Genomic DNA, 19,817 nt, shown 5'->3' on the forward strand with positions numbered 1-19,817 from the left:
GGATCATAACACAGTCGCTCTAACTTATTTAAACGACGATTGTTCGTAAGCTTTCCTGTATTAGACGATAACATTCTTCCCTGTCACCGGCGCGTTTCAAAACGAACACGGCGTTCGACGATGAACATAAAATTCCGGTTTCCTACCGATAAACCGGCGAAGCATCATCAACGTTGAAGCGGAACTTTGAGGAAGGCCGTAAACCGGACGCTTAATAACGCACCGACGAAAGCTTGAAATTAGAAACTGTTGCGTAAAATATTCTTCCGAGTTTAATCGACTCTATTCGAATTGATCGAGGAATCTCGTGCGTGCATGCGCGCGCGCGCGCGCGCGGTGATACGCGATATCTCGTGTGCCGGTTCTACGGTATCTACGGTAACTGTACATTGTGTGATAGGTGAAACTGGTTTACGAGGATTAGACGATTTAGTGTCCGTTTACCTGTGTGTCTATTACTTCGGGTATCAGCGGGATTACACGTGTGATCCTTCGGGAGTGCGTTTATCGATCGCCGGGATCGACGAGAATGTTGTGTTAGCGGGACAGTTTATGGGCCAACGAGAATCCGAGTTATTTAGTGGGCTCCCAAGTTGAAGACGCTACGCTGCCCGACCGACCCGCGGGTCGGCGAAATTGTAAGACCGTGGGATTCCCGGCTGAAAAAGAACGATGGTTTTTTGTCGGTTTTCCAGGTCCGTGAATCAACAGAATTGTTTGCGGGCTTGCTCGCCGCCGAAGCGCTGGATCTACGGGCTGGCGAGGGCTTATAGGATTGTGGGTTTGTGGGTTGATATTATGAAGTTGCCAGATGGAATTCGGAATTCGTGGAATTGAGTTTTATTTACGATCCTCATTCGTCGATTCAGATTGAATAAAAATTTGTTATTTATACTTTAGACTTGTGTGTCATCAGAATTCACAACCATGATTTCAACAATTTCTTCTCTCATTAGCTGAAATAACACACTACGTGTACAGGATGTTAATCTTAAGCACCTAAATTATTCAATAATAGTATCTATCTATCATGGTTGTAGCCCCTTGCCGTCAAATTTCCACTTGAAGTAGAATGGACAATTTTGTCGCATCTCAGAAAAGATCTTATTTTAAAGGGTTAAGCGATTATTCGAAAACATTTCTATATTATAAATATTGCTAATAAATACGGTGTCATTCAGCTAGATGAACTGGCAACAATTCAATTCAATTACATGATATAATATTAATTTCTCCATTCCGAGTATTTTCTATTATGAAATCATGTGGCGTTCAACGTGCTAAACAATCGAAAATAGACGATGCAAAGGTGTTTATACAAGGTGTTTCTTTATGTTACTTGTAAAACGTATCATTGATATTTAATCAGGGAATAATGAACATTTGTTGAGAAAAATATCCTCAAGTGCAAAGAGTTAACCCTGTATATTCTGAATAATTTTACAGCGTTCGGAGGGCGGCTTGATTAATACAGCGATAGCTAATTGATAACACTGTTCGCGAGTATAACAACCAGATTCTCCGGTAAGAATCCCCTCCCGAATCACCTGTCCATTCCCGGAGCCCCGGCGCACTGCAACTACCTTAACGATCCTCTAACGAGTCCCCCTGCCGAGGAGGGTCGCGGCGAATGATGTTAATCACGGTCACGTCTGCGTATGAAGTGCTGAAACGGTGTTCGCCGGAAACAATGGCACGCGGCCCCGCGTGATTTCGAGGCGTGTGTCGCCGCGCCGCCGTTGTTGTACCGTTCCCGATGGCGTTAACGGGGCGCCGTTGGATCACGCGAGACTATTTCGGGTCACGGATAGTATTCGGGGTCAGGTGAGGTAGCCGGAGAATACTCGGGGACAGCGTTAATTGCGTCCCGCCGACACGGCACTCGGATTACTTTCCTTCGTGCCAGGAATACGCGTGTCCCGTTCAAGCGACTGCGCTGAGAAAATTCCGAATTTTCGCTTAACATACTGACTACCGAGCCGCTGTTAATGGAAACCGCGGGAAATAGGCGGAACTTACTCGACGAAATGGAAATTGGAACGTTACGACTCATCATAGCCATTGTTTTCGTAACTCTCTCGCATTTTGCGAGAATATACGAGCCGTTTGGCTTGAAAGTGGCTTGAGTCCATTTTTCAAGGAAATCGAGGCGAAAACTCGAGAGCCTTCCAGTCGCCATTCGATTTGACCCAAGGAAATTGTGAAATTAAAAATTCAATATTAAATTTTATATAATGTACTTATATTAAGTGCAAAAAATATTCTCGAGTGCAAAGGGTTAACTGTTACAATTTACGTTTTATCCCTTAGTTTCTAATCTTTTTTAAGTGGACTTAAGCCACTTTCAAAATAAACGCATATGAAATTGGATTCATTCGATCGCTTGAAAATTCGGTTCCGTTTTCTGTAGAGAAGTTTCGAGTTTCGAATTAGAATGACTGGACTGTATTCCGTTTGCTGTGTGTGGTTTCATGAAATGATGTAGAAAATTGAATTTCTCCTGGAGAACCAGGCGAGACACCGATCGTGAGCACTTAAGGGAATTAAAAGCGAACGACGGAAGGATATCTTCATTGCCGGGAATATAATGAATTATCCGTGCTCGAAAAATAAGTATCGAAAGTGGGAATGACTCTATCAAGGCCGACTGGCCGGAGATTAATCAATGTCGACTAGAATCGGCGGATTAAAGTGCTTTCAAGCTTTCCTTGAGCCTTCGTCCGGACGGGGACGGCCAGCAGCGAGTTTTCAGCCTCTGCCCGTGGTTTTCACGGTGATACAAGTTTTTCTGTCACTCCATTTACTCCCTTGACAGCCGACTGGCGGACGCAACCAGTTCAGAGTTCGGTACGGCGAACCGATCGCAGAATTGATCGCGGTAAATCACGGTTTTATCTGATTACAAACTTCGGGATCAAAAGCTCGCTCGGAATATGTTTCTAATCATAGAAGAGGAAAACTAAAAAGTCCTTACTCTCCTCGTTTTCTCAATCTTTAGTTTCATCGAGAAATATCTATCAAACTCAGCATTCTAAATGTAACATTTTCATAACCGTCTATAGAAAATCACTGCTTCACCCCAAACTGCATATATTTGAAATGATCATCGAAATATTTTTCTTTGAAATCCACCGAGTCCCGTTCTCCCACTATTTTTTCTCATTCGAATGAGGAAACGAGAGATGCTCTAGAAACGCGAATGATCCTCTTTCCCAGCCGTCGCTCGGCGGATCCCGCGTTCGCGGATAGTCATTAGCTTTGGGCCGTTAATCCGCTATCAAATTCATCTGCTAATTCACGGTGCGCGGCGGTAAATCATGGCCGGACGTTTTACAACGGGGCCCGTGGAACCGGGCAGCATCTCCCTATCGATAGCTGTTCGCGGGAAACGTAATCGGTACGGGCGAAATGGTCCCGATAAGCGTGGTTTCTTTGAGAGCCGCGCGATCAATGAAAGAGCAGAGATACTGCTAATAAACGGCCGATCCGGCGTAGGTAGCGTAGACTTCTCGGCCGAGACCGGTTCGGCTGGCGAGACTTCATAGACAAATTGGGAGAATCTAGTGGCGTCCTTTATAGGCCAGGAGCCCGAGGCGATACCGAGCGGGACGGAAAGAGAATTACTTGTTTTCGATTTATCTTCGTCTGCGATAGGAAAAACCGATACGCTATCCTTCAAACGTGTCGAGCAACTTCGGCCACCGATCTCCGTTATCGTTCGCGTTGCGCGTAAAGAGCAAATCGGCTCTATTTAAATACTATACGGCCGTATTGGAGGCCGGCCAGGAGCCGCCATGTTGATTGTTCCTTGAAACAATTCCTCAAACTATAAAACTATTCTTGGCCACGGCTCCTTTGTGCGGACCGTGACCTGGCCGTAAATGTTTATGCGGAATCATATTTTCGGTGACAATGGCGTCGATATTTTCGTTCGGGAAATAGCGAGAATCGATTTAAATCTTGCGGCAGCCATGTTGGAGGCTAAACGTAGGCAGTCGTGTTAACTGTGAAATCGTGTTCCTTTTTTAGTACTGAATAGCTTGAGAATGAGGCAAGTTAATATTAGATTTTAACATCGTTAAAAAAAACTCCGATTCGGCGCAACCTCGACGACTCCGACGCTGCGAATCGGCAGCTTTCTAAAGAAGCAGTTTCCTCTTCATTGGCAACAGGTCGGAATACATATCTTCTTGCGTCGCGTAGCGACCAGTTGGTCGCGCGAAAGCTGGGAAAAAGGGAAGAGAACAAGTTTCCGTTCTTGCTGGGACGCGAACAGGTGTTTCCGCAACGGCGAGGTCGCCAGAAATCATCGGCATGATCGAAAAGCGCGCAGCCAATTTAACGGCGGGGCCGATTCCGCTCGAGCGCGGACGGCGCGCGCGTACTCACAATGGAGATCCGTAGCTCCGATATACCCGGTGAACTTTCTATTCCCGTTCCCGAGCGTGCAATCGATACGTCCAATAACGCGGAGTTTCGAATTCACTGGTGCGCCGATTTAATTAACGTCCGGCGATCCCTTGGACGCGCGCCCTTTGAATCGTAAGGGCGCGGGAGGGTCGTCGGCCACGCTTACGGTTATTTCCGTTGCAGTCGTAAAAGCCGAACGGGTCCGGGGCCAATCGAGCCGCGCGTCCGCGGCGATCGGTCGACGTGAAAAAAATCGGTGAATCCTCCGGCGCCCATTAACGGCAATAATCCGCCGCGTAAAAGCGTACGCCTGGAGAAAGAAGATGAAGCCATAGCGGGCCGTGCGAGGCGATCGCTCTTTTCCCGTAATTACAAAACCGGAAAGCATCGCGAGATCCATCCTGCAGATTCAATTTCGTCGGCGGACGCCGCTGCCGTTCCACCGCTCTCCTGGATCATTTTAATCGACGTCGATTGCGATCGTTTATCGCGCACGAATATCGAATCACGATCTTTATCACGCGACAGCGAGCGTGTCACGATCCCCGATAGCGACGAACGCGAGAAAGGCTTGTCCATTTACCTGTACGCTCGCTCCGCAGGCGGGTCCGCGCGGTGACAGTTATCGAGGCACAGGGACTCGTTCCTCCGATTCGCTTGCCCGTTTCACCTGCTGATCCACTGACTCGTCCCCGAACGTATCAGGAGCAACTCACGGACGAAGAGCACTGCCGGGGACGACTCGCCATTGCGACGGCACGCGCGGCGAACTCCTGCGCTGTTCTGTGTCCCCTTGCGCCCCCGCGGCGCTTCACCCCCGAAACAGACACGGCGACACTACGCGCCGGAGAGCGGCAGTAGGTGGCAGCCGAGACGAGACCGGAGCCACGCGAGAACAAAGCGGCGCGGGGTTTCGAGGGAATAACGAACCGCAGCGGGCTCTCGGTGAACCTGCGAACCGACGGGACCCAACTTTGCACGGGAAGGGCGCGGGGGTTCGGTATGTTAATTACAGGCCAACATACGTCTGCCCCCCTCCGGCCCCCTCGTCCTCGGAGCCGAGAGTACTCTCGCCTCTCTCGTTCCCCTCGCGTCGGGTTAGCTCGGTTGCCAGCCGATTCGTCTTGGAACGGCCCCATCGCCGGTCTCGTTGCACGCAGGGCTCGCGTGAGACCGACGAGTCGACCCTACGACCCGAAGCCGAGAAACCTTCGTTTTGCCCTCTTTCGATCTCTCTCTCCCGGCCGACTGGTTCGGAAACCACGGCCACGCTTCCCCGCGTTTCTCCGTCTTCCTCATAATCTTCTTCTTTTGCCTCTTTCTCCTCTTCTTCTTCTTCTTCGTCGTCGTCCTCGTCTTCGTCTTCTTCTTCTTCTGCTGCTTCCCCCAGCCGACCGATTTCTCGCGTCTCGAGAGGGCCTGCCCACGGGAAATCGGCCGGCAATTACTACATATACACCGTGGCTCCAACCTTCCTCCGATTCGAAAGCGCTTCGCGCTTCCCCGTAGAACGAGCCCGGGAATCGAAGGAGCGGAGAAGTCCGGCCTCAAGGTCCGCCACGGAATTCGCTAGGGAGCAACGGGGATAATCGGTGATGCTCCGTGAAGTATTTACTTAGCTCTCCGTACGGCTGCCTCGGCCGGGAAAGAGGCGGAAGGAGAGAGGGAGGGGTTCTGAAGAAATTTTCGCCGGGGACGAGATTATTATGCTGATGGGGAAATAATGGCGGCTCCGCTCGCGACTTACTCGGATTGGATTGGAAGCGTCTTTAAGCCTCCGCGCGACTCGGCGTACCAGAAAATCCATTCGGACTCGATGCATCGGGACCGATGAACGTCCCGATACCCTCGGGACGGATTCATTACCGTGAAATAGCCAATAATGTTCGCGTGTTCGTTGAATTTCGTAGCCGAACGGCTAGACGAGGAGAGGAAAAATCGCGCCGATGAAAGCGAGAACGGTGTATTTCACGGTCTGACAGCTGCTGACGGAGAAAAACGGTCGCAAGAAGGATGGCGTTAGAGCCGCGGCCGGCCGAGATCCGAGGAAAAAGCGGAGTCATAAGTAATTGATAAATAATCGATCATGAAAACCAGTTAGTCGTGCGCCGTCTCCGTGCTACGCGCACGCCGGCGTCGTAAAACGGTCACCGGCGAAGACGGAGTCGGTCGTAACGCCGTTTCGAGCGGTCGAAGCTCAGCGCACGGGTGTTCCAGGTGCATCGCAATTCGAAACGGAGCCAGCGAACCATTTCGAATGATCTGATTACCTTGAATTCCCATTCACCGTCTAACGTTACAACGTTCTCCGCGCGACTCCGGAGGGAAACAAAACGAGAGAGACCGATATCCGCTGTTGGCGGTGTGACACGGCGAGCGAAAATTGTTTGAAACCTGTTATACGCTCGACGATAATACGATCGACGAAACACACCCGGCGACGATGAGTCCTTAACTTCTCAATTTCTATTTTATTAAATAAATCACGTCGATCCTATGGGCTTCTTATGCAAGCCCCGCCGATCGACAGGTTAATCCCGCATAATCCGAGGAGCTAATGGCGACGGCGTTCGCGTTTATTTTTGCCATAACGATTCCGCGCCTAGGAATGCTGTAAAGCGGCAAGAAACTCCATTGACGAATGCCGGCCGGCGAATAATCCTAGGATCCCGATGCCGCGGACACGCGCGTCGCCGTTTACGCGAAGGTTGGTCACCCTGAACGGGAACGTGGTCGTTTTATCGATCGCGCGATCGTGACTAGCCCCCGCGGATCATGAATCTCCGGTCCCCCCTTCCCCGCTCGTGATCATTTTCCGTTCCGAACGAATACGTACGCGCCGGAACTTCTCTTTTTCGTTCATTTCCCTTTGTTCCACCTGCCATCTTTCCAGTTTTTCCTCTTTCTCCCGTGTTCACGCATGGCGAGTCCTGATTTCACCGGTCCGTTCGCACCGATTACTTTTCCTTTCCGAAGATTAGCGTCACCGGCGCGAGAGGATCGAACGATCACGTGCATCACGATCGGGCTAGCCCGTGTACTCGGCATTAGCCGAGTATTTACGTCGGCCGTCCGTCAGCAACTCCTCCGATGATCGTCCCGCCCGACATCATCGCGTAATAATGGCCCCGGCCGAGCGGCGAAACGGCCGAGTGCCGTTTCGGTGCCTAAGCGACACGTTCGGCCTCACTTTCGCTCGCGTTCCGCCGGATGACGCGATTTAGCGAACACCTCGCGCACACTTTGACGGAGGCACGTCGGAGTTGAGCAAAATGTAATCCGCGCGATACGTGATCGCACGTATTAAGGGTAACGGTCCGAATGCAATTACGTCGGACGCGAAAAAAAGGTAGCTCGGGAAATTACCGACTTCGAAGAATAATAATGCGGTAATAAATTTCGTCCGCTGTAATACACCCATTAACGATGAGCCTCGCTCGCGTTCCGACGTTCCCTCGTTTTAACGTTGATTCTCTGAACTCTCAGAGAGCGGTTTGCGAAGCAGTCGGTTCTCTTTCGAAGAGAATACAGTCGATATTCGAATATCGACTTTATCCATATTTCGCTCGCGGTTTGACAGTTTATTGATTAATTTTTACGTGATATTCCCCGTTCGGCGTAATGGCTTCATGTACATAATGAGGGGCAATCTGTCGATCCAACACCCCGTGTGGTCGCGTGTACACGTATATGCGTACGACCTTCGGAGCGGCAAGGGTTAACGCGCTCGATGCATACGAAATGTGTTTCACTGGTAATACTCACCTCCAAAAGTGGGGCACGTATCCGGCCGGGCATAAATCTCGACACTGACCGCAGGGTGCGCCTTGAAGGACAACATTACCGTGCGAGTAACTGTTAGACTGGCCGTCCTGACTGGGTGACAGCATTCTGGAACAACAACAGGTAGAACCTGAGCCGCAGATAACGAACGTCGAAAACGGTGTCGTGACGAGCACGGAAACGCAACAAGTCCCGCGATGTCGTCCGGACATGCAACCCGAGGAAGATGAACGGCACCTCGAAGAAACACCGAGATTACGTTCGTGAGCCGCGATCTAAACTAATTACAGTCTCATCGAAGACTCGCATTCGCGAAGTACCATTAGATGAGCAATGAATACGTTCGATTCCCTTGCTCTCCGAATGGAGCGGACTCGCGAGACACTGTGCGAAGGAAGCGTATCGACGGAAGAGTATTCAATCACGCAACAATGGTGCCGTTAAAAATATCAATTTCACCGCGGCTCGGTTGTACAGAATACCACGGGGATCTATCATTATAATCGCATTACCATCCTCATCGCCTACTTCGATATTAATGATGATTATGACGCGCACCGCCACAACGAATCATTCTCTTTTATTCGCTCGTCGCCACTTTTCGCCGGCGTCGACGAGCAATAAAGCGACCGGCAACCAATTAGCCGATAGTTAAACACTGATAACGATCAACGGTTCCCGTGCAAACAGTCTTAACGAACGAATTTGTATTAATAATCGCGTTTGAACGATTCCTGCGGTGAAAAATCGGTTCACAAGGAAACGCTCGCCGCGATGGGATCGTCGTGTCATTGTTCGTAGCCAGATGTTACGAATGGAAGCAGGGTAGACATGAATTCCTCCACAGTGCGCAACGCTGTCCGAAAATGACTGCAGACGATCACTTGTCACTACAGTATCACCCGGCTTTATGCAAATGGCGGATCGGTCCTGCGATCTTCAATTTAACGAGTACAGGGTCAAGTTAATACCCGCGATTACCATAAATTACAATAATTATCGTAAATTAACGTTCCCGCGCGACCGCGCACTGTCGGGGCCGTTATTAAATCAGACAAATGATTCGTTTAATATGGCGGCGGTCGAAATTAACGCGCGCGCGGCCCGCCCGTTGTTCTCTCTCTCCAACGACGCGACCGACGGTCCTCCCGTTTCGCGATGGACGCCGCGAGAGAAATTTCTCGTGATCGGCGCAATCTCGGTCGTCATCAATCTTGGTCAAATTCAGGAACGTGGCTCTCCGTGCCGCCTCGCCCCGCTCGCGGGTGGCCGATCCGCCGCGCGAGGAGGCCGGCCGCCTTTCCGTTACACGGCAACAAGGTGTGCCGCGAAAATAATTAATTAAAGGCGCCATCTAATAGGTTGCAACACGAGCGATTACACCCCTCTCGAATCAATAATGGGCAGCCGGTAATTAACGGGTAAACGGTGTCCCGTGAGGGGCCCCGGTCGTCGATTAACCGACACCGGGTAATTACACCTTCTAGAAATTTTATTACAACGAAAATGTTCGGCCGCCTGGTAGCCGGCCGGCCGGCCGGCCGCGAGCAGGATGGGAAAATGGCGGACGGGACGAGAACGGGGAGGCCCGTCGTGCATACGTCTTTCGCGTATCCTTGGCGCGTCGAAAAAATGCTCCCGATCCGCGCTCGTTTTGCTCGCTTTCGCCGCGGCCAATGGCGCTGGTGGCATTATAAATATTTCCCCTTTCGAGATGCGATCGAAAATAATGGCGCAGCTGCGCGGTGCCGTGGAAACGGGACGAAAAAGGAGCGGGGAACCGGGTCGATAAGTTATCCGTCCCGGCGTTTAACGAAACCGAGCGTTGCTCGAGGGTTATTCCTTCTGTTTCGCGGGACGAGCCCGGTCACAGTCGATGAAACGCAATCGAAAATTGCCGGGAATCGGCCCCGGCGCCGGCGGGATTATGAAATTAATCGAAAGCGAGCTTCGAACCGGGGAGAAAGCGTTGTGGCAACGTTTGACGATGGTTTTTCGGCATCGACTACGATCGAGCGGAGTCGTGCTGTTGGCGAGTGTAAGTATATAATCGTGCGCGGGCAAGAAAGGTTATAGGGGAGATCGAGAGGCGAAGTTCAACCGCGTGGACGTTACACGATCCCGCGGTGAAATGAGGAGGCCCGTCGTCGACTTTTATGAAAGACCGTGACAGGAACTACAAGGCCGTTCATGGTCTTGCGACTGTCGCGTGCTGCAGTCTGTGAAATGCCGGGGAACGTGGAAACGCGCCGCCCTTCCGCTTACGAAATGAAAGGTAACCGTCTCGACGGTAGCCTTTACAAAATGGAAGCTTTTATGAAAGAAACAAATACGACACATATATAAACAAGCTCTCAACGTTTATCCGAACATGTTTGAAGTATACTTATTCACCTGATGGTTCAAGATTCACTAGTAGTACATAACTAAATACTACCCTCGAATTTTTCGAGAAAAATATTAACCCTTTGCACTCGGAAGTTTCTCACTAAAAATATTCAATATTCGGCGATGAGATACAGACAATGTTCTCTAACAAAATAATTTTCTTTCTTAATTTATATGTTTCCTCACTAATTAATTTTGAAGAACATCGTCTGTATCTCATCGCAGAATATTGAATATTTCTAGTGAGAAACTTTCGAGTGCAAAGGGTTAATATTGTTCTTGAAATTTTCAATACTCCACATATTGATGCACCATACAAAGCTTAATATTATATACAAGACTTTACAATTCTGCAAATCAAATCAAGTGGTGACTGAGAGTCACCTCTCGAGTGCAAAGGGTTAATATTGTTCTTGAAATTTTCAATATTCCACATATTGATGCATTATATACAAGACTTTACAATTTTGCAAATCAAATCAAGTGGTGACAGAGTCACCTCTCGAGTGCAAAGGGTTGATACCCAAGCGTGCCAATGAAATTCTGACGAAAAGTATTCCCAGTATGGAACACCCGTACACCCTGCTACGAAGTCCCCGCAGTGGGTCACGGTCGAAAAAAAGGTTTGAAAACCGCTGACGTATTCTCGGGCACCGGTACCACTTGCCATTGTGAGGCAAGGGATGAGCGAGGAACGGCTAGCGGTACTTCGCCGGCCGAACATTCCCGTGTTTTACGATACTCTTCGAATTAGACCGACCATACGACGGCGGTACTTCGGCCTCCGTATCCAGAAATTTCTTCCCCTTTATCGCCGTGTACGATCTCGCGAGTCATTCTCTTTACGAGTCTCGTATATCCGACACCATATCGGTGGCACTCTTTAGCGCCGTGCACGCTTCCAGCGTTCCGAGAGTTTCTAATTACCGAGATGCACCGCTCACAATAACCTTGTTACAGCGATGACCGACATACCGCCTGGGATCAACATTCCCAGGTCCCTCGCGCGCCCGCCCTGCGAGCCATCTCGGAATGATTCTTGCCGCTCGCAGTCGGCGGTCGCTGCCGGCCGGCCGGCAAAGATTATTCAAGCGCGGCGGGGACCTTATCGCGTAACCTGGAATGCACTCCGAAGCACAGATTCCTTCTTGAACGACGGTAGCTCACACGGTGCACCTCCTCGGGCGAGGGAGGCACGCATGCACGCCGAATTTCGCGGCCGCGGTTATGCGCGCCTGTTCGTCACGACCGCGAGGTTACCTGTGTCGCTCTTTCAACGCTCGCCGATTTCTTTTCGCGCGAACCGATAACGCGCGACAGTTTAATCATTCGGTGCCCGGCGAGCGAACGCCGGGAAATTTACTGGCGTGCCGAAAGGAATATTTTATTCCGAATGGATGACCCGTCATTAGGCTTTAATGAGAAACATTAAGATTCCTCGATCGTAAATTCCAAGATGGCGCGCCTCGGGCGGACGGGATTTGATGTATATTCCCTCGATTCGGTGCTTCCTGAATCTACGACGAACGCCTGACGAATGGACACGATTATTGTTTTAAAGATTTATTTAATTATATAGATATAGAGACGGTGAACGTGGAAACTAGATATTTCAAGTTTCCAGTTTACATTTAATCCTCCGAAGACCGTTGAAAGTGTAAATCTGCGGATTCTGTTAACCTCTTAGGCACGGCTGAATTTTACGCGGGGCTACTCTGTACGGCAGTACATTGGAATGAAGTTTTCGATGATTAAATTATAATTTTTCAAAGATATGATACACATAATTTAACTGTAAGAATTTACTTTAATAATTAGTAATACAGTTGGATATGATCTATGATATACTGGTAGCAGAGCCACTATAGTGGCGCGTCATTCAGAAAGATGACATCCGCGAAAGCCACTGTAGTGGTGTCTAAGAGGTTAAACACTGAACGCTTATCATAGAGAATAAGGAAACTACTGATTTCTTGCAGTTCGAATAGTTAAATCATCCGTTTGCAACTCGGTATTCCAAACATGGAAGTTTCATCTCAGACGCCGACATTCGTCCGCAAGGGGTTAACGTGTAATCAGCGAAGTGTTCCCGCATTTCTGGGACAATAACCGCTTATTCTCTAACGAAGGCCACTTGAAATTTCCACTTAGGTACCAGCTCAATGCCGTTTCCCCTATTTATAAACGCGCCGCTGCGCGAAGGTATCGTCGGCTAAAAGGAAAAAGCGACCCCGGAGCGGCGCGTTTTTGTTTAAACGTCGGCCAGAAGACGGCCATGAGGCCGTACGAATTGTACCGCGGTACGTAATTTCGTGACGAGTTTCAGGCCGCAGCGAAGGCATCCTCCCTCCCCGATAAAATTAAACGAGTCCGCGCTTATCGCTTTCGACGGGCATCCTCCTCGCGCATCCACGTTCAGCGTATCTCAGCCGGAAGAAGCCCCCCGACTTCGAGGCAGCCCTCCGTCCCGCCGGCTCGCCAAATCCAATTTGCCCACTTATTCTGCCCGTACGATTACGATCATCCCGTACATAATATTACAACGGCGGGCCGGCCGTTCCACGGGGAATGTTCCGCGGAGCAGGCGAAACGCGCGCCGACAATTTCCATCGGCGGAATCGCGGCGGCTACCAAATAAACGACGATAATTAGTCTAAGTTCCCATAATTGCCGGCTGACGACCGACCGAAACGAAACACGGGAAATAAGGAAAGTGGGCTACGGGTCCGGCCGCGCAAGAAGCGGGCCCGGGTTCCCGTAATTAGTATCTTTTTGCGTCGTTAGCGCTGCACGTCGCTAGGCGCGCAACGATCGACGACAGCCCCGGAGGACCGAGGTATGTTAATGGAAGCGATAGCGAGCGGTCACGGTACTTCATCCCCGCCGTGCTGCTTTATAATTCGTGAAACGGCCAATTAACATTCCCCGAAAAGAGTAGGTGGTCCGCAGGCCCCCTAAACCCCAACCCCCTACGCGCTGCGCCACCCCTACCAGTTCCAGTTACCAGCATCGAGCATAACAATATCCGTTAACTTAATCCACGGCCGCAACCTGTGTGTATACCGGGGCTCTCTAAACCGTCGACCCGGTCCGCCATTACCGGCGGATCGGTTTATGACACTGCCACTGCGATTGGTCGCACCTACGCGGTGTCCCGATGTCAAACCGATTCAGGAGTTACGGTCTTTGTTCGACTCGGGGACAGAAGGAAATATCCGAGAGGCGGACTGAAGAAGAAGTTCTATGGAAGAATTTATTCTATAGATTGGAAGCCATTGAAGAGATGAAGTAGAAGTGGAAAAGTTGTATTTAGAATTCTTGTAGTCTTTCGTGAGCATGGAGGTTGTAAGACTCGAGGGTTCGTTGAAAATGGCGAATAAAAGGTTGCCGTTCTCGGTCGCGCAGAGAAATCGCGATTTGATCTAGATACGTTAGCAAGCCTGTTGCCGAACGTTGCGAAAAAATGTCGGGCGCCGACTGAAGGGGCCAACCGGACACGTGTAGTCGACGAAATTCGATTGACTCCCGAAGTACGGACGCAAGAAGGAGGCAGGTAAACGAGGACGTAAATCCTCGTTAATGGTCGCCGGTTGAAAGTCGCGGGACGATCAAAGGTGACTTTGTCGTTTCATAAAGTTCATTTCACGGGTACACGGGGTTTAATTGGTATCGCGAGTGTATCGCTAACGACGCGAACTCGTCCGGAATTGATTATCTTCTCTGTGCCATTCGCGGCGAATGTCGAAACAGAGTAACGACTACGGTTAACCCCCATGCTACGGGATAATTATATTTCCGAAAGCTGCCGAACTGCGCAACGTTCGCCACGTAAACTTAACCCTTTGCACTCGAGAGGTGACTCGTTCACCACTTGATTTCATGCAGTGAAACCATAAAATTTGATATTTTGAGAAATATTGAAATAAAACAGCTTTGTTCTTCAATACACCTGTGATTTCTCTTCAAGCTAGTTTCACAAAATGTCTTTACCTCATCAGAAAATGTTGAAATATTTCTAACGAAAAACTCCCGAGTGCAAAGGGTCGACTACCAGAAAGCAGGAAAATGTTCACCAACTACACGAAGAAAGTTACAAAAGAGGGATACAGTTATTATTCAGTATCAATACGATTGCATCAAATGATAGAAAAGACGTTTATTAAAATTACAAGAATGTTACATTATCTCCTTTATCCTCCAACGAAATATTTCTCTCTCCTTTAACAATCTATATCTTTCTCGGGATCCTTTGAAAAAATCTACCCTTACAGGAAAAATTTCCGTTAACCGTGTTACACGAAGCTTATACCCAAAGCAAGGACACGTTCGCAGGACACAAGCACCATTCTGAAAACAAGAGGAAAGAGAAGAAGCAGTACAGAAGACAGAAAAATATCCAGTGCTCGCCTCGCAGCCCCGCGCGTTTCGCGCATAGTCATCTTCCAGAAGCTCGCAGGAGAAAAGTAGCGGAGACCCGTGTGCGACTCGGAGCAGATACAAGGGGACGGCCTCGAATGGGCTTCACTGGGTTCTTCCGCGATGAAAGACACACGGTATACACACACACACACACTCTCGTGCCGTGTATTGCTCCGTGGAACGGCGAGATCTTCGATCAAGAGCATGCGCGCGCGTTCGGTGCGCGAGCTGGCGAGCAACGCGAGCGTACTTACGTACAACGTGCAACAGCGGAGAGAATACGGGACGCGTACCAGACGTACCTGTTGCTTTCCCTCTGCAGCCGGGAGATGCTAAAGCTACGCCGCTCGGGACGACTGGAGAGTCTCGTACTTGAAAGCACTGCGCGCGGACCGGAGGCCTGTCTTATCCATCGGGCGCGACACTCGGGGCCCACCGAAACGGTATATCAATAGAACAGAAGAAAAATCGAAGTCGCTGGAGAGTTCAGCAGCACTCGGGTACGAGGGAAAAGGTAGGGACGAGGAGTTCGAGCACGATAGCGCCTGTCTACCTGCACCATAATGCGGCGTTGCGCGTTAATCCGTCCGACCCGCGTACGCGGCGCATGTTTTCATCCAGTTTAGAGGGAACGAGGGCACGACGCGTGTCGCGCGACAGGATTCCGATGGGCGACGGCGCAAACGACGATCGATCCGGCCCCGAAGTCGCTCCGCGCGAGTCAACGGACACTGGGCCCCGGATCCCGCATCGCCGGCCACGAATCGCCCGGCGGTATCCTCCGCGTACGATCTCTCGGTCGAACTGACACCACTTCACAGCTGCACCTGCACTTGCACTTGTACCGCACCGCACGACTATCAGCGGAACGCCGTGGCACAGAGTCGTGGGGCCCCGGCAGATTACGGGGTACCGTCGCGCCGTCCTATATCGTGTCGAGAGGACCGACGACGGTGGCATCCTCGCGGCATCACCGTACACTGCACTCTCGAGTCAAGCCGAACGACTCGGCTCGCTCTCTTCTCCGTTTCTCTCGCTCCACCGGTCCCGTCCCTGCCCCACCGACGCTGGCTTCTCCCTTCTTACTCCTTCGCCCTCTGTTTTTCTCTCTCTCTCTTACTCTCTTTCTCTATCTCTCTCTCTCTCTCTCTCTCTCTCTCTCTCTCTCTCTGTTTTTCTCCCTCCTCTCGTTTTCGTCCTTTTCTCTTTGATCCGTGTGCGTCTTTTTAACCCCCTCTATCTCGTTCTATCTCGGCGAGGCTCGAATCTCGTGTTTCACAACGGACGGACAAGCGAGCCGCGCCACGATCGTATTCGGTAACTGTTCGCGGTTCAACGATCGTACGGCGAGGTTACCGTAAGACGCGTGCATAGCCGAGCGGGAGTAGTACCGTCACCGCGGGATCTGTCATCTCCGTGTCGGGGACCGAGCCGGAGAGCCGGGGATAAACGCTCGCGTCCACGCGAGCTCGTAAATCCTCGAACTAGTCCCGCGTCTCCTTAACCGCGACCGGTTCGTTCCTTTCCGACGTGTCGGTTCACGATCCTCTCTCGTCGTCGCGGGTAGGTACCGGTGAACCAACGGGAGGAGGAGGAGGAGGAGGGAACGGGGGACGAACGAGAGGAATATACAAGGCGAACGGGGGGGAGGGACACTTCGCGGCCGATTCTCGAATTGGCACCGGACCCGTGTCTCCCTCGGTACGGCACGTCGAGGTATCCTCTCCGCACTATTGTAAACCCAGAAGGGTGTCCCGTGTAACCCGTACGATGGCACGGCAACACGCGAGTCGAGAGACTCGAATCGGACTGGCTGCTGAGATGAGACCCTTTTTCCCCCTCCCTCGGCCACCGGGCCCCTTCAACTGGTTGCTTCTCTTCTCGCGTCAGGCCGCTGCTCCCCCACCCCGCCGCCACATGCCACCGGACATTCTCCTCTCGTCCCTCCCCCGCGGTCTACGACTTTGCTCTCGCATCATTGTATCTTTTTCCCTTCTTTTTCACCTCCTTCGGTACTTCAATGTGGCTTCGCCCTTTCTTTCGCGCGCATGAACTTAGCCGGGGAACTCTACTAGCGCATGCACCACGATCTTCGTGCACGATTCTCTCTCTCTCTCTCTCTTCTTCGTGGCTCGCTGGTTTGAATTTAAACTGGATTGTTTAACAGAACTGCTTTTCAACGTTTCTTCGTAAACTACAAATGTAGATTTAAGATCTCAATTGGCTTATTCAGTTCAGGTATTAATCAACTTGGTTAATCATTCTCTAAGAATCTGCAGTTGTAGAAGCAGGTGATATTAACCCACCTGGTTCTAGTGTTAAACTAGATTCGAGGGATTTTTGGTAATTGGTAACGATAGAATATTTTAATCTAGAAGCTTGCGATCCTTGGAACTGAGATTCTACTTAGCGTCGCTTCGTGGAATGTTTCAAGGTAATTCTTCAGTATCCCTCTAATGAATTATTTCTCGCTGATATTCCAGATTGTTACAACGCGCGGGGTGTTTACCTTTGAAAGTGACGGTTTAAAATAAAGTAACCTGTTTATTATTCACCGATGAAAATAATATTCCAGCTAGCCCAGCGTGATCCTTACTGTCTCCCATCCTCCCCCCTTTCTTCTGGGCGTTCTTTCTCCGGTGCTTCTGATAGGTGTTCGTCTGACATCGCAAGTGCAGAGTCACCGCCGGAGGCACAACTTCGTAGACATCTATGTCTTATTGTGCATCCGTTCGTCCCGTGAATGGTTATCTCTGATCTGCTGGGCATTTCACTATTACCCCAGCTACGGGCGTGCCATGATTATTATAATGTAACCCCGCGCAATTTTCGAGTCGCACTAACGAGGCCGCGTTTACCACCGTTTAGGATAATGCGTCTATAAATTTATTCACCACCGTTGCGAAACACGGGACAGCCGTCTTGTCCGGTATTCGCACGCGTCGGTCCCCTTTCGTTCGTTCGTTCGTTCGTTCGTTCGTTCGTTCGTACAACGCTCCTTTCATCGAGTGTACGAAACGGAGAGGTTCTCATCGCCGCCATTTAACCACCGCACGTCGCGCCGTTACACGTCCTGCTCTCCTAATACTTTTTCCCTGTTTCTTTTTATATCTCTGGCTTTTGTAGTCGTCGGGACCGTTCGAATACACTGACAGGTACTTAACCGCGGTTTGTCCACCGCTGCGAGAAAGACCCTAGGCGTTCCTGTACTTCTGATTGGTAGAGCATGCATCAGCATAGTCGCTTCTCGGCTGACTTTACTTATCGATGATACTTTTTAGTACCGTGTGACGATTGTTCGATAGCTGGAATGATACGGGTTTCAATGAGATTTCAGTGGAAATTATGTTTACCTTTTAACCCTTTGCACTCCGAAGTTTTTCACTAGAAATTCAACAATCTCTGATGAGATGAAGATGTTTTGTGAAACCAAGTCGACGTGAAATTCACGGGAATTAAAAAGATATTTTATTATTTATCGGATTGATGCATTGTATGAAGTATAATATTAACACGTTGAATGCCATGGGGTCACCGGTGACCCCCAGCCAAATGGAATTACTATAGTTCACTCAATGGAACGATGATTATTTGAAAACATTTCTGTGGTGGCTTTTAGCTAAATGAACTTGCAGTATTAACAATGTAATTCAATCAGGTGTTAAATATCAAACTTTATAGCTTCAGGAAGTCAAGTGGTGACTGAGTCACCTCTCGAGTGCAAAGGGTTAACACTAGAACTACGAGGGGTCAAAGTGACCCAGCCGATTTCTTTAGAATTGTTGAAAATTGTTCGAGTAATTATGGGAACTGATTTAGTAATAAATTGATGCTAACTGTAATCAGTAACTACACACTTGTGGCTCTCGAAGAAATTTTGTCTAAGTACTCGGTAGTTCTAGTGTTAAGTCTACACGTTCTCCAACGAATGACGGACGAATTTCGTCAGATTTCAAAGTTGAATTTTTTAATCGGATTCATGGCAATACCTTACTCAAATTTTTCGTCGGGCAATTCCATTGCATGATCTAGCAAAAACCGTGACGAAGATTTTCTAACTACACAAGTGTCGCTGACTGCCACTTTCAAAACCATCATTTTCACAAGACCCTCGAACGGTGAAAGCATATTAACTCATTTCGTCAAAGTGAATAAGTGGGATCTCGTAACGGACAGTATAATGACAACTTTCAATCTCTGAAATAGCGAATCACATTAGAATCTCCTTTAACGACACATTTCTATGACGTCAGACAAAGAATCCCGCCAAGGTCAAACCTCATCGTCCGCGGTAAATTCATTTGAATACTTCCGCAGGCTAACCTATAGAGCATGGCGATTACAATTTCAATTACATAACGTTCATAAAAAATTAAAGGTCATTATCAGCATAACTCCAGCGTCATTCTCGCATACCTGAACCTGTAATACCGAGAATATTCTAAATACTCGTCGCTGATTACCCGGATCATCTAATTAGATTAGAATCTTACAAATTATAGAAAATATAATAAAATTCCATGTAAAGGTTACCAACGCGATTCCCAGATTCCATCGTTCGGTGTATCCTCGATTAATTATTTTCGATGCTCGCTGTGTCGTCGAAGGAAAGGGAGCTGCAATCAGTCCAATCAAGGGATGCATTTGTACGTCGTTAACCGTGGCGAGAACAAGTGTTCGATGCGCGTTTAATCCCAACCGAAATGATTCAATAGCCGGCGTCGCTCGGCCGGGCTCGGCAACCGTCGGCCGACCACGTGACAAATCTCGGGAAATATGGCGTGAAGTTGGCACGAAGATGGTTGTTGCAAGTTACG

General features: G+C 49.6%; 1 protein-coding gene across 13 annotated transcripts in view; it reads right to left on the minus strand.

Annotated features, from left to right (window-relative positions):
- The window catches only part of LOC116425078 (testin), a 173,697-nt gene extending 154,010 nt beyond the window's left edge, over positions 1 to 19,687 (minus strand). For 2 of the 13 annotated variants that reach the window (XM_076369272.1, XM_076369262.1), the window contains exons 1-5: positions 19,534 to 19,680; positions 19,279 to 19,422; positions 18,990 to 19,197; positions 15,303 to 18,305; positions 8,176 to 8,301 (exon numbers count right to left, since the gene is read on the minus strand). In XM_076369272.1, coding sequence (XP_076225387.1) covers positions 8,176 to 8,300 — 125 coding nt within the window. In that variant the 5' untranslated portion in view covers position 8,301; positions 15,303 to 18,305; positions 18,990 to 19,197; positions 19,279 to 19,422; positions 19,534 to 19,680. Of the gene's footprint in view, positions 1 to 8,175; positions 8,302 to 14,717; positions 18,306 to 18,989; positions 19,198 to 19,278; positions 19,423 to 19,493 lie in introns of those variants that run through there. The other 11 variants (XM_076369277.1, XM_076369269.1, XM_076369265.1 and 8 more) reach the window with 10 other exon arrangements.
- Between the last annotated feature and the right edge of the window lie 130 nt (positions 19,688 to 19,817).

Source organism: Nomia melanderi, chromosome 7, assembly GCF_051020985.1.
Source record: "Nomia melanderi isolate GNS246 chromosome 7, iyNomMela1, whole genome shotgun sequence".
Lineage (NCBI taxonomy): Eukaryota > Metazoa > Arthropoda > Insecta > Hymenoptera > Halictidae > Nomia > Nomia melanderi.